Source organism: Mycetomoellerius zeteki, unplaced genomic scaffold (assembly GCF_001594055.1).
Source record: "Mycetomoellerius zeteki isolate Tzet28-1 unplaced genomic scaffold, Tzet1.0 scaffold113, whole genome shotgun sequence".
NCBI classification, from domain to species: Eukaryota; Metazoa; Arthropoda; class Insecta; order Hymenoptera; family Formicidae; genus Mycetomoellerius; species Mycetomoellerius zeteki.
In genome coordinates, this window is record NW_017256051.1 from 1,274,905 (window position 1) to 1,290,089 (window position 15,185).

At 39.9% G+C, this 15,185-nt stretch overlaps 1 protein-coding gene across 1 annotated transcript; it reads right to left on the bottom strand.

The window, feature by feature from the left end:
* Window positions 1-386: 386 nt before the first annotated feature.
* Window positions 387-14,576, bottom strand: Hmx (H6 family homeobox). Its single transcript, XM_018455067.1, has 4 exons — window positions 13,966-14,576; window positions 3,748-4,082; window positions 1,201-1,355; window positions 387-1,158 (listed from the first exon to the last, which is right to left on the bottom strand). Exons 1-4 carry the CDS (start codon window positions 14,574-14,576, stop codon window positions 481-483), a joined length of 1,779 nt encoding a protein of 592 aa, XP_018310569.1. The 3' UTR covers window positions 387-480.
* Between the last annotated feature and the right edge of the window lie 609 nt (window positions 14,577-15,185).

The following is a 15,185-nucleotide window of genomic DNA, read 5'->3' on the forward strand; positions in this document are numbered from 1 at the left end:
AAAATTCTTATACATTTATACAAATGTTTTCAGTAAAATGATCATCACTAGAACGTGTCACTCATTTATAAATAAAGTAGAATATGAGTACAATTGAAATTGTATGAGATAATCTTTCTTATATAATTGAGATATAAAAGCGAATCAAAACTCTACATTTCTCGCGCATACTCACATTTATCCACATCGTCCACGGTCTGCATTAGAAAAGCATTTTAAAATTCCAACGCTCTCGAATTACCGCCGAGGGGACAGCCGTGCCGTGTCCGTGGTATCGCGGGATCGATCAGGGGATGTCGCAGAACGATCAGAGGCCCGTGTCGAGAGAGCCCGTGCGTGCGTTCACTCGACATCGATCAGCCAGACGGCGCGGTCAAGCCGAGAAGGCGTCGCCGTCGCATCGTTCACGGAGATCATCCTGTTCAGGGTCGTCGTCTCCCGCAGCAACCGCACGCTACCCTCGTAAGTCGTCGGACGGTGTTATTGCGAGGACGTCCGCGGTGGTTGGCCGTTGGGCGGCGGCGGAGGCGGGGGCGGCGGTTGCGGGTGCACCTGATGGGACAAGAGACTGTGCGCCTGCACGTGAGCCGCCGCCGGGTGGTGATGGTGATGTTGATGGTGATGGGAGTAGAAGATGGGCTGCGCCGTGGTGGGCGCGCACGAGGTGCCGACGCCGACACCGACACCAACACCGACGCCCACTCCGACGCCGACCGAGTGCGACAGGGCGGAGGTACCTACCGAGGACACCGGGGGTCCCGGTTGTCCCGGCGCCGTCACCGACACGCCAGCGGAAGCGCCAGTGCTGGCTGACGCTTCGTGGTACAGAATCGGCACTCTGACTAGCCTCTGGGTGGCATGGGCCATGTTCGCCGCCTCCAGCTCAGCGGCCAGCTGCCGTTTCCACTTGTTCCGCCGATTTTGGAACCAAATTTTCACTTGGGTCTCTGTCAGCCTGAGCGAGGCCGCGAGACCGGCGCGCTCCGACGACGAAAGGTAGCGCTTCATGTCAAACGTGCTCTCCAGTTGGAACACTTGCGACCGAGAGAACACTGTCCTAGTCTTCTTCTTGCGCTTTATGCTATTCGACTCGCGACCGTCTACGCCAACTTGCACGTTATTTTGACCGTTACTATTGCCGTTGCCACCGCCACCACCACCGCCGCCGCCACCACCACCACCACCACCACCACCGCCCACCGAAGTGCCATGGAGACTTGTCGACGTGGACTCGCCTTCACCGTCGGCATCCGCACAGTCGTCAACTTCACCAAGATCGTCGTGTGCCTCGTCACCACTTGATGGACTCCTCGCGCGGTGTAGACGATCATCGGCGTTGTCATCGTCGAGTTCGTCTGGAGGAAGATACACGTGTTGATTTCAATCACTGTACAGCTTCTCTATTTATAAACTGCCTTTCAATGTAAAAAATATGTAATTTTCACATATGTATTTATTTCGAATTTTTTTTCATGTGTCTTTGTTGTTTTAGAACCTATCGAAACTATTCTCGCTTATATATTTATACTTATCGATTATTATCAATATTATTATATCGTTGCAATCAATAGACACGAATTTTCTCTTAAAATTGTTATATATATAACGTTTTTTAAACAAAGAAAATTATAATTACTTTCCTCTTCCAATGCAATTATCTTTGCTCACAATTAAAAGCTTCCGGACACTTTTTATTTAGAATCGATAGCTCCTCGTAGAGTTATATTTTTCTGTTAATTATCTCTTTTGTTTCACAAGTTACTGAAACAAAGATCTTTTTATTTACGAGGATTATTATCCTTCAACTGGGATTATTCTTAACAAGTAACGCGGGATAAGTCTGATTAATGGCGCAAAAATTCGCGGAGATCAGAGAATTGCGATATCATATAACGATAACGAATAATGATATTTGTAATGTGCGTGAAGTATGAAAGACACATCATGTATATTTATCGATATAATCAAATCGTTAACGAGAGAAAGGTAACCGCGTTAATCGCTTTTCTTTTTAAACGCGATCCGTATACGTCAATCAGTCCGGTGAGAGCGCTTTGAATTTACAAATTCTCTCTCACGCGCGCTCCGATAAATCGCCATTATACATTTCTCTATCCGTATTGAATATTTAATCAATTAATAGAATGCTAATTAATATTCTATTAATCCATTTTGACATAATTGCTGCGTATTGAATTCCCTATGCCGCTATCGATGCAAATGCATCATCCAATGACATTATTTGCGATGTATACCTACATATTTGTATAAAATACCGTTATACAATCGTATGTCTTTTGCGATGAGAACATGAAGGAAACAATAAAACATGCAATAATTTATTCATTTCCTACAAATATTTTCTCTATTATTGTGTCTTTTAATTGGTGTGCGATATTCCGTATACGCAAAATCGAGGATAAATATGATCGTTTTATTTTTAGCGACAAAATGTCATTAATATGTGTGTAGAATGTTTAATCCTTTCTCTCTACAAATGATCGTTGTGGCACAGACAAAAAGTCGGCTGAAACGAAACTAGATACGATACATTTTTATAATCAATAATTTGATATTTGTTATACCGGAAATATAATCGAGCAGAACATATTTTTAAAAACATGTGCTTTTCAACTTTTTTTGTTCGTAAAGTGAGAATCATTATTATTACCATTAAAACAAGATTTATTAAAAAATCTGTTGATTTCGTATACAGCCTTAAATATATTTTCTCTTTTTTTTCTTCCCATTTTTTCTATACAATTGTTTTAAATATATTTGCTTATTTTCGAAAAAATTGCTGATTTCAAAGAAAATTTTATTTTCAGCCGTATCAAGATTTATATAAAAACAAAAATAACGCAACCAAGCAGTCGTTATTATCATTATCATACTGTTAAAGAATTTAGCGTTGTAAGATAGGACTGGTGATTGTGCAAGTGTGTCTATAGGTGGGAATGGTAACTGCCTAAGTGCTTAGGCAAGGTGGTAGAAGCAAAACGATCGTTGGGTAAGACGATCGACGTTGGTTTGTCATGATGGAAGCCGTGGAAGCCTTACGCGTAGTTGTATACGCGAAGATACATAGATACACGAGCGCGTCTATAACGCGCACGCAGACAATATATCTGTATATCTATAGAGGTCCCCCGCGTTAACCTTCGTTTTCCTTCACATTTTCTTCGCGATCTATACGAGTTAGCGATTCCACGGTTCAATCATCTTGAAATATCAGTCTGTGCATCTTGGTGTGTCTAACATATTTTAGAAATTTCTTTGGTTGAAAACATTTTTGGAGTTGATCAAACTGAGAAAATTTTATATTATTATATCAAGCAGAGAGAAGTAATAAAATTTTTATGTAATCAAAAACATTTATTTATTTATTTTTCTCAGAGGTACATTTTTGAGATATAGATAAATATTCTAGCTTCCTTTAGAATAATTTAATTATTATAATAATTATTATTAAATAATAATTAAGGAAAGTCTATTATAGGACACATCAGACATAAAACATCTCGTTTCGTTACATGTTTCGGTTTCCACTTAATCAAAAAATTTCAAAAAAGAGAGCTTCAGATTACTTTTGTCTGACTCGGCGAAAGCCGATGTTCCAGACCTCAGTTGCGAAACAATGTTAACATCTCCTTTCGACCACGGCGCGCGTTTTCCCTCGGATTATCCTTAATAAGCCGTCTCGATCTGCCTGAGTACGCGAGGGGCAGGAAAGGGAATCGAACTCACCTCGCTGAGGAAAAGATGCGGACGCGGGACTGACGCGGTTGAGGGTGCCGACCACGTCGCTTGGCGAGGGATGCTCGAGCGTCTGCAAGCTGTGCGCCGGCCTCCATGGAAACGGCCAGCCGGCACCGCCAAGTAGAACTCCACGAATGCCGTCGGCGTCGACAATGTCCGGTGATTGGCCGGCAACCTGCACGGCATTGCTGAGGGCGGACGAAGCCGCGGCGGCCAGCCGCGAATGATGCTGATGCTGCTGTTGTTGCTGCTGATGGAGATGCTGTAGTGTCGATGGGTAGAACAGGCCGCCGATGCCGACCGGATATCGACTTGCTATCAATCTACAACACGAGGTGGCAAAAGTTTATTAAATATGATGTAATATAGATTCAAGGATTTACGAATAATAATAATAATTAAAATCAACAAGAGAAGCAAGATTCTTTTGCAATAAAGATTTTAGTTTAGTAAATTCTATATAAATTTTAGATATATATAAACTTAACTTTGATTTTAATTAAGAATGAATCGATTGATCTCCGGAGTTTTTTTTAACTAAAATGTTGAGACGTAGATAGTTTCTTGAAATCAGAAGCGATTGAAAGCAAAGGATATCCAGTTTTCAATTGACTTTCTAAGAAATTAAAACATTTTTTTTCATACATTTATATGCAGGGAACTTTACTCTTCAGAATTCTAATTTTTGGATAGATTTTTTTGTTATAACGATTATCAATCGATGAATATTTTTTAAGACATGAAAGATTTATACATATATTTATACATTAATATAATCTTATAATAGTTTTTCTTAATAGTTAAATATAATTAAATTATTATAACATGATGCGAACGCCAAGCAACGTGAAGAATAATAGGAGTAATTAAACGTCAAGTATCAATTGGTAGACAGATCGTGCCAAGTTCGTGAGTTTCGTTTAATATGCGATTAAAAAAGAAATAACCGAACGTCACGAACAAGTCGAGTATGATCTTTAGCTTTGTTTATAAAAGAATTTATGAACCGTCGCCTCACATAAATATACGAATAGAGTCTATGTGTGGGTATAGTTGGAGCATGCGGGATCGTTACGTTCGGGATAAGTGCCGTCGCTCGTAGCCGACGGCTATTACCATTCGGATTTACTCAACCACTCGGGAGAAAGCAAAGCTCTTCACTGAATAGAATATATTTGGAAACGGTGTTTGCACCGCAACAATAGCTGGACGTGCTACGAATAAACGCTCGACTGGTTATTAAGAGCAAAAATCCGCTTAGAGCAAGAAGCTCTCGAGAAAATCGTCGCGTTGACCAGGGGAAAAGCATACCTGCGTCGCGGACCCTTCCGGTGGCAAATTCAGTAGCAGCTTTATGCGGAAACCTTGATTAACACGTTGAATGCTGTGCTGGTCACTAGTAAACGGCACTTGAATTTTTAGTGGCGCCTTGCCGATCACCAGTGATTGGTGACCCGTCTGACCCGTCGCTACCAAATTCACAAAATATACAAAATTCGTGCAAAATAACATTTCTAAATATAGTTAATATTAAAGTAATAGTATAAAGTAATAAACTATGGATGTCATAATTTTGCATAATTCAATCGTATATTTTATTGATACAAATCCAACACAGTATGAAAATTTCACTCCGGCGTTGCTTAGAGGGACAAACGAATTAGAGTCAGCATCCAATGTGTTAAAATTATTTTTAATCATAACGCAGTTTCCAATATTTGTTTCTTAAAAAAATTATATACGTAAATACAACATCAATATAACAATGTTAACAAAATAATATAATAAAACTTCTCTGAAATTTTGCGAATTTAGTGGCTTTGTTTTGGTCGGAATCATTAGATCGCTTATCGGTAAATCTGTCTTTGGGTCCTCACGATTAATTGTTCTCTGATTGTTATTTCGCCGCTTATCGCTGCTTTTCTCTCTCTCTATCTCTCTTTCGATCGTTACTTCCGATCGCAGCTAAGCGCCATTGTTGCAGCTGCATGCGCCGAAACTTAACCGATTTGTGGTGAACAGAAATATAGGCAAGCAGGATCCGCCAGTCGACTGGCCGATATCGGCAGGCAGGGCAGGTTGGTCAAGCATGTGGGCCGAGGAGGCTTCGGAAGCCCTAGTACTTTCCCGTGTTTCTTCCTCGCTTCCCCGTTGTAGTCCGTCTGCGACGAGCGATCTGATCTCGTTTCGATACGCGCTCGCCACATGAAAGCGCATTTGACTTTGTTTGCCATCGTATGAGTAGCATTTTATGCCCATTTTAGCCTCGTTTGCGATGTAGATATGGTAAACAATTTATTTACTCCAATGTTCCACCTTGGGATACCATCAGTTTAATAGTTGGTTACATTTATTTTGCAAATTTATCCGAAAATATTCTTTACTCTTCATCTTGAGATAATGTAATACAATTTCTTAAGAAATCTAGTAATAATGTCGGTTAATATGCTTAAAAAAATTCTATAATTTGATATTGTCTTGAGAAGCTATAGAATTCAATTAGATAGACAGTAAAAACGTTATAAAATGCGAACACTTTCCGTTCTTCAACCAAGAGGTGCAACTAAGGTCTGCAAAATTTACTCTTATTCGTTGAATTGATTGATCTTCTTTTTAACTTTATCTTCTTGTATCAACGAGTCAGCGATACTCGCATTTATGAGTTAATGCCGTGTTGATTCCACGTGTCAATCGTTTATCACTAGGAGGAAGTCACGTTAGGTGATGGATACGACACAACAATATAACGACAACGATGACGACGACGAAACTGCCTAGGACTGAAGTAAAGGAGGAATTAAGACCCTTCCTAAGAGAATTCCTCAACGACACGCGATCTTTGGTGCGCCTCTTCCCCACGATTCTCCCAGTATCGAGACGAGATATCGAGGTATTCTCAAGAAGGCTTCGCGCGGCTAACGGGAGAGGAGAAATGACGGCCCGGGTACACACAAATGCTCCGGAAAAGATAAAGGAAATCTGACAACCGCCTGTTTTGTAAGCATTCAGGGACCCTTCTCTGAAGGAGCAGGTATAAACACCAAACACTCGGATCTCTCTCGGTGGAGAGATCCACCACCATTTACTGCCTAATTCTGCAGGTCTTACGTCTTAGACGGCCGCGAACACTCGACGTGGCTGACTAGGTTTACAAGTTTTACTCTCTACGTAGGTAAGCACTCAAGGACTTTTCTCAACGATACTTCTCTTTAACGCGCTCTCTCGAATCTCTCATCAAGCATGCATTTGATTCGCGTGACTCGCCTTTGATTTCTGTTTCTCTTCTGTTGTCGATAATCTTTCGGGTAACAATTGTATTTAAGCGTTCATATTTGATTTCCAGTTTTTTATTTTGTGCAGCCTTTTGATTCTGTATGTAATAATATTTTCATTTTTAACTTAACCCTTACTACACACGATGGATCTTTTGTGTCCTGAATTAATTTTCATCACTTTTAAAAGTATATAAAAATTATCAAGCAATTTTTACGTATATTTTGACATCTTTAGAAAGTATTTGTAAAGTTGTATATTTATAAATTGTCATATACAATTGTTGTATATAAATCAAAGAAAAGAAATTCGCAGGACACGAATAATTCAATGATATGTATTAAAGGTTTGTATATTTTATTACTTATAAAGTAGTTAAAAAAAGATTTTTAAAATAATTAATAACTTTTATTCATGTTGTAACATTTTAATCTTTTAAATGTTATATGTACATATCCGTAATGAAGCCACGAAATAAATTTCTAACAAGGCAAACTTGAAACTAATTGGAAAATAAATTTTCTTATTTGTTTGCTCTATAGATTTTTAAATTATCGGTTTTATATCTTCTAAAATTCAATATCACGATAATTAAAATTCTTTTTTATGATTTTTCTATTGAAAAATTCGATTTAAATTTATTCAAAGATTTACTATATATATAATTTATTATGTGCAGAAATATTAATTTGCAACTTACCGCGATAAAAATTTTTTTTTTAAATTTGTTTCTTTTGTATTAGCATTTATTTCATTAGGCCTGCATAAATTTTTTATACGAGGTGCTCGAGTTATCTTTATTGGGCATTTCCGTTAAAATTTTCCCTCCGTGTCTTCAATGACGTGTTATACCGCTTGCTTTATTGATTATTATTCTACCTCTGCTTGCGCGCTCAGTAAGTGCCATTCTCAAATATAAACTCTTTATGCCGTTAACGATCGCTCGTAATACGATACGTTTCGTCGTGTATCGTTACACCGAGGGTAGTTAGGAGCGCAGCAAAGAAAGAGAAGTCGATCGCGTTCGCTAGCGAAAGTGCGCCCAAAGCGGTTTGCAATCTGTATGTTCAACATGCAATCATCATGTTGTGCTTGAGAAAAATGAAAAACAAAAGGACGAAAAAAACGGTGAAAAATAAATTATCGGATATTAATGAGGAAAAATAAATATAGAAAAGAAGTAGATGGATAGGATAAATTTTCAAGTTATGTTTATTACACCGACTCGGAAAGAATGTTAAGAAGCATTCTTTTATACATATATTCCTTTTGCATATTATTTATTTTAATCCGATTTTTAATTTCTCTCTTTCCCATACATGCGTGTAATTGCAACACGATGAAATCTATTGTTACACTATGTCTTATAAAGCGTCGTCAGGATGACCCAACAACGATTTATTGGCTTTCAAAGCGTTCGACTAAATCCGCTAGCTGGCTTCATTATATTATTGGCTTGAGATAGACTTAACGATGAATCTATTTCCATGTTTACAGCAATAACTTGGCCTCGATTTGTATTTTAAAGAAAATTATTATTACTGTAAAGATGTCTTTTGATACACAAATTTTTCGATAAATTTAAAAGTTTTATGAAGAAATAATATAAAATTGTGATATAATTATAATAAGTTTCTTAAAATTGATACATATTAGATGCTAATGTGCTATATATATATTTATATTGTATATATTACGTTTGGACTGGTTATGTTAGTCATGTCTTTTTGTGTGATTTTTTAATCAAAGATTTGCTACTTTGTAGACGAAGCAGTGTCGAATGAAATCGGAGGGAAATTGTATTCAACGCAATTACGATCCGTGATCCATACTGCCGCCGCCATCGCTCATCCCGAGCATTTGTTCCCAACGTCGAAACATCCATATCGCTCGCGAATAGGTGATCATACACAATATGCTTTATCGTATCTTCCTTTGAAACTTGTAGCGCGATCCACCCTAATTAACGAATCATTCATCAGTGCTGTAATTAACGAGGCAGTCTCTGTCGCGGATTATATCAGACGGATCTTCTGTTCGCGGTCCTACTGTGCCCGCGGTAACGTTTTTTTGAATGTAAGCCTCCGTGAAATCGCGAGCAAATCGAATAAAAAATATTTTCGCGATACCCCGCGCCAGAATCAATGGACCGCGCGAACGAATTCGAAACGTATTGAGAACGAACAAGATGGACGTGCATGAAGAGATAATTAATTCTTCTAAATATATAGGGCTTGCGTTGAAATCCAGTTACTTTGTCCCAACGTAACGTAATTTTCCAGAATAAATACATACGCCGTTTTCTTTAGGAATTTGATGTACATAACAATTTTAATTAAATATAAAAGTTTAATTAAATATAAAAAGACTCAGCAGATTAAAATTCAAACAAAATAAGAAAGGAGACTGTGAGCCTAAGTGTTCGTACAACAAATTCAAAATTATATTAACATAATTAAAAGTTAGAATTGACAAACGTTTTAATCCTAACGTTAAGTCATTCTTCACAGTATAATTGCAAAACTAACATTAAATTATAACAAATATCTAGTTCAAATATGCTATTGGTAAAACTAGAAATTACAATTTTAATTAATTCGAAGTCGATGGCGTCTTTAATAAGATTTACGTATTCAGAATACGATGTATATGTGTCAATTACGAAGATACGAAGAACTTTTCGGTTCAAGTCGCGCATTAAAGAGAAGTTAGATGCGATTGTTACAATTTCATAAAGCGCGCATGTTATACCGGGCGTATCCAGCGCGTAAATCCCTGTGCGAGTACTTACTCCCCTGTAGAGAAATATTATTATTTGATCAGTTAAGTTATATATATATATATATATACATATATATAGAAGATGGATAGTGCTCTGCTGAGATCGCATGGCGCCAACTTCTCTCTTCACGACCTTGACGAACGAGAATCTCAGGCTGGTGTAGAGCGGCGATTTAATAATAAATCGAGCCTAGAACTTGCGCACTTCCTCCCGGAAGAGACGTAAGGGCTGCTCACTCGGCAGCAAATGGGCGACGGGATAGGTAGCCTGTTTCTCGAGGGAATCTTAGGCTCCTTAACCTTGGACTATACGCGTACGGCGTTTTATCCGCATCCATTATGCACTCTATGCCTAATTGATTTTTTGCCGTCCCCTCCTCTTATCGATGCGCGCGTTTCGGTAACAAATTTCGGTTGCCGGTTGCTCGTGACGTTAATTAGCGTGCTTGCAAAATTATGCCCTGGACACGCGCGTTTTACGTGTGCGTATGTATGTGTGAAAATTGCACAAACGCGCACGATCATCGCGTAATTCTATACCACCACGCGAATTTTTGTTGAATTGCATTTAAACGCGTAAATGGATCCGAACGGAATATATACGCATTTGTAATTTTACGTATCGCCGCGGAGCGGTTATTACAAACGAGACGCGCCTCTTCCGTAACCCTTTGTGATGTGTGAATTATGTCGTGCATTACCAGGAAATTTGTAACGTCATAGTATTTTTTTTGTTAGCAAATTGTATTTGCATATGATTTGTGCTTTCCTCAGCGCCGTTATTTAAAGAAGAAAACGTGTCGGTTATTTTTTCGTATTATCACACATATCACATGGATGTATAACAAAAACCTTCCAAAAGTCTAATTTATCCAATTTTAAATGAATTATATGTTCAGTTATATGTTCAATTGCATATTAATCAATAAATTCTTTATGGATTTGATAAAGAAAAATATTTACAAATCAGAAATAATTCACATACACTTTGAAGAGTTTTACTGGCCATAAGGATGATGCCAAAATTCCCATTTCTTAGTGAAAATGGAATTAACTATGCGCTTTTGGCGAAAAGAAAATCTGTTTATCAAAGTTTAGGTACCATTTATCTGCCGCGGTAAGTTCGTTTGCGTGACGGGCCCCACTCAACGAGGCTTTTCTCTATTAGTGAAGTGTACCCCAACGGTGCATACGAGTGGAACTTAATCAAATGGTAAACGGGTGGAAAACAAGCAATCGTAGCCGTCGTGTCGGCAGCCAAGCATGGCGAGGACGCGGAGAAAGGGCGCGAACGGGGATGAGAACGGGAACAGGGGGAGGGGGAGGAGGTAGGTCGTCAATCGAGGAGGGGGTGTAAATCTGATAAAATCATCTCGAACCCTCGAACTCTCTCTCTTGCCCCTTGCGGCGGGCACAGTACCGTGTGCTCGGATTCCTCGTAGATATATCCGATAGCATGCGGGGGTCCTCCTAAATAACGTAAGTAATGTAAGAGGGTGGTGTTGTTGCTACGGTTGTTATTAAATGAGACAGCCTAATAGGCCCATTACGGTCCCCTCGTCGGTCCATTCCCACATAATATAATCCTCACCGCACGCGCTCGCTCGTTGTCGCTACCCCTTACTGTTTCGCCACCCCCGTGATATGTCGTGTATCTTGATCCGGGCAAGCTCACGCCTACGAAAATCTTCGGTCCACGGCTACGAAGACCCTGGAAACATCCTTTCCGCCCGGTAATCCAAGTTGACGGGTGCGAACATTGGGTCGTGAAACACTGTTCCGCATCAACCGAAAAATATCTCAAGCGTCTTTGAACAATTTGAAGTCGATTTTTCTTTCAGTTAAAGATGTCGAGGAGAAAACTCGTTCTGACTTGATAATGCTCAATTTTAAGCTTCATTTTTAAGCTTCTTGATAAAAGCAAGTCTTAATACTCGTAAAGTTTTTGTTAAAAGTCGACGAGAAATTAACTAAAAACAAAGTTTTATTACTGAGATATTTCCAGGATATTGACCTTTACTAAAAAAGATATTTTTTTTACATATCTTTGTATAATTAAGGAAGATCAGCTTCTTAAATTAATCGAAATTGAGAGAGAGCTATAATTTTGAAATGTCATAAATATGTATTTTCTTTAATTAATTTCGTAAGTTTTTTTTTAATGATAATCACAACGTTGCATATTGTAAAAATTAAGGTTCCCTCGATTTTTATTAAATGGATGCTCTTATTAACGCGCGTGATACAGTTAATGCAATTTATACATCGCTAATGCGAAACGCGTCCCATCGTGCATTCGTACACGTGTTTGTGTATAATTATGCGAATAACGGTGGTGAAGAGTCGGATATTAATCTATCGCAATGGTGTTGTCGAATCTCTCGGGTCAAAGCTTTGCGAATGCGTGTTTTTATCGTGGAAAACGCTAGCGCGACGGAGTTTCTAATTGCCTGAGAGAGGGCGCGGTCTTAATTTATTCAACAATTCCGCCAATTACGCGAGCGGCGAATATGAATAACGACGATGTTACGAATTAATTAATCATTAGCAAGTATTAGTAATCCATTTACCGACACTTTTGCATTAATATTAAATGGCAACGGCATTAAATTAGCCGTTAAACGATGGCGTTTAAATCGTTAAATTATGCAGAGAGGCTCTTTTCCTCTCCTTTTTTTCTTTCACAAATGCCCGTTAGGAATTTTGCTAACCACGTATTGTAAATACAAACTAAATTATATAAATACAAATCAACATGTTTTATGTATTTTACTCGGGTGACTGACGTACTGTTCTATGCGGTGAAATGAATGGCGATCGCCGATCAGTATAAAGGTTCGAATTTCGGCCAGTTATTTTGGCGGCACCAACCTATAAAATCGAAGGTCACATTGCCGCATCTGACTGAGTTTAATGTAACGGTATTGTATTTGTATGTATCGTGTGTACCAATAAACGATGCGTGCTATACACGTGTTTACGATGCGAAGTATACTTGCGATGTGTATCGCTTTATTAATGAAACCAGTTAGTTGTGCCATTCTTCGCGAAAAAGCGTTCGTAGAAATGAAATGCCATTCTTGGGAATGACGCAAAGCTTCCACTGCTAATCGTTTTCAAGACCGAATTTAGAAACACAAGGTTTCACTTTCATAAGTTCTTTGTCGAGAGGCTACTTCGCGCGCTTATACTAATCTTACAGGATGTCATAGAAATCGCGATCGTTTGAAATTAAAAGAAAAAGAAGATTGATTACTTTGACAGTTCTTGATACGTCAACAGCTTTTAAGATTTCAATAACCAATTAAGATCGAAGAAACTCGAAGAGTCGCGAAGTATAAATAGTCGAAAAAGAGGCTTATTCTTCATCTAAACTTAAATGCACATTCCTTTCTTTTAGCAAGGTATAAAGAAATGGAAATATTAAAATATGCAAAATTGAAGCGACAGGAGAAAATAGGCAATATTTCTTTCTTCCTAAGAAACAGGCATCTTTAGCGAAACTACATTCGAATAAACGTGTGTGACATCATTCTATATATATCGTCTATCTTTTATTTTAAACGAGACATGTAAAATTCATTGACGCATAACGTTATCTAAATATTGCATTCAGTTTTAAAAATATTCTCCACGTGCGTAAATAATGCAGAAGTTATTCAATTCGACGGAAGCAATTCGTCACTTCGGTCCTTTATAGTTTCATAGATATTAAGTAACGTAAACACAGCTGTACTATGACGAAATTGTACATTTTCGAACGATAGCAATTGATGAGTGTAACGTGATGTTAAATGCTCTACTAATTTTCATAATTATAGCAACGTCGAGGACAATAATTTTGTATGCTCGTATCGTACCTAAATTAATAATAAATTTGCAAGACACCTTTTCGCAAATTGTGATAATGAGAAACATTTAATCATATATAGTATATTGATTGAGTGATGAAGTCTGGTGTATAGGAGCGGTCGTTTTATAAAACTGATTTAGGTACTCCATCGTCCAAGAGTTTCTTATATATTTGCAGCTCTTTTTTGTCATGAAATTTGTCAAAATTAGAATCGTAACAAAATTAGAAATTCGTCATCTTATAAAATTTTGTCTACCATTTCCAAAGGAATTCAGAGAATTGAATCAAAAGCCATTTACCTTGATAGCATCGCGAGATCCGCTGACGCTTGGTGTCCTAGTAGTGGATTGGTAGAGGCATCGCCGGGCGGCGAAAAGGTCGCGGCTGGACTGGTAGCACTGGTAGCACATCCAATACCGATACCCGCGGAATTCGCTCTGGGCTCCAGTCCGGTGTGACCGGCTGTAGACAATCCGCCGCGTTGACCGCCGGACAGTCTCAAGGATGTGGGCGAGGATGAAATCCTGCCGGGGCTGCCGCACGACGGCGGGATCCTCTGCGAGTTCTGCGAGTTTGCTGGGGGTAACGGGGGTGACGTCCGATCGACGTCCGACGACTGCCTCTCGCCAGATCCCGTGGAAGTCGTCGAATCGACGGGCGGCGATTCCGGTCTGCCAAGGATGCTGGAGATACTGAAGGACGTGTACTGCGGATTGCAGGCCGGCCTGAGCGCCGGCTTGCTCACAGTGTCAAAGCTGAAGGAGTGGTGGTGATTGCTCAGGCCGCAGCCAGATTTGCCGTTCTTCTCCTGCAATAGCAGCTCCGCCGGTGTGGAGCTACTCCTGGAACCCTCCAGCTCCAGATCCTCTTCCGACACAACCGACACTTCGATCTCCGTTTCGCCGGACATTCTTCGAGCCGGCCCGTCGGGAGAGATTCCTCGCTGCGGCACTTCTTCCGTGGCTAGCCCAGCTAGCCCGATACGATTTTTCGAACAAGGTCGGAGCTTTCGTTCCTGATGATAGCCGCGCGTCGTTTTCGTCGTCGACGCTTCGGTACTCGTTTATATTAGGGGATACCCGGCGTCGACCGGTCGACGGTTAAGCGGTATCCGCCGTTGTTTTGCGCAACGCGACCCGGCGACTGTCCACCTCGGACGATCACATATCAGGATGTCACACAGGTACGTGGAGCGCGTTGCTGTCGTTGACTCAGACGAGGTTGATCGCGCGACTCGTCGGTAGTCGATGCGCGGCCGTCGCCAGGACGTCCTCGCGCGTCGTCGTGGATCGCAGACGGATCGCTCGATCGCGCGACATTCGTAAGCGATACCCTGGACGACAGGATGATAGGAGACAAGACACTTGGACGGCCCACCCTTCGCGGAGTCGCCCTCTCCCCCTATCGTCCTTCCGTCACCTACCACACCCCCTCTTTCTATCTTCACCTCTCTCCCTCTTTCTCTCTTACTCTCTCCTTTTTCACCACTACATGTCCGTTCCAGAACCTGATACGTAAC

What these genes read in the sequence shown, in the direction of transcription:
- Hmx (XM_018455067.1), bottom strand. Translation starts at nt 14,576, where the DNA reads ATGTCCGGCGAAACGGAGATCGAAGTGTCGGTTGTGTCGGAAGAGGAT. An exon ending in GATCTCGCGATGCTATCAAG is followed by an intron (nt 4,083 to 13,965) that starts GTAAATGGCTTT and finishes CTCGTGTTGTAG; the next exon opens with ATTGATAGCAAGTCGATATC. An exon ending in CGCATCTTTTCCTCAGCGAG is followed by an intron (nt 1,356 to 3,747) that starts GTGAGTTCGATT and finishes ATCTTCCTCCAG; the next exon opens with ACGAACTCGACGATGACAAC.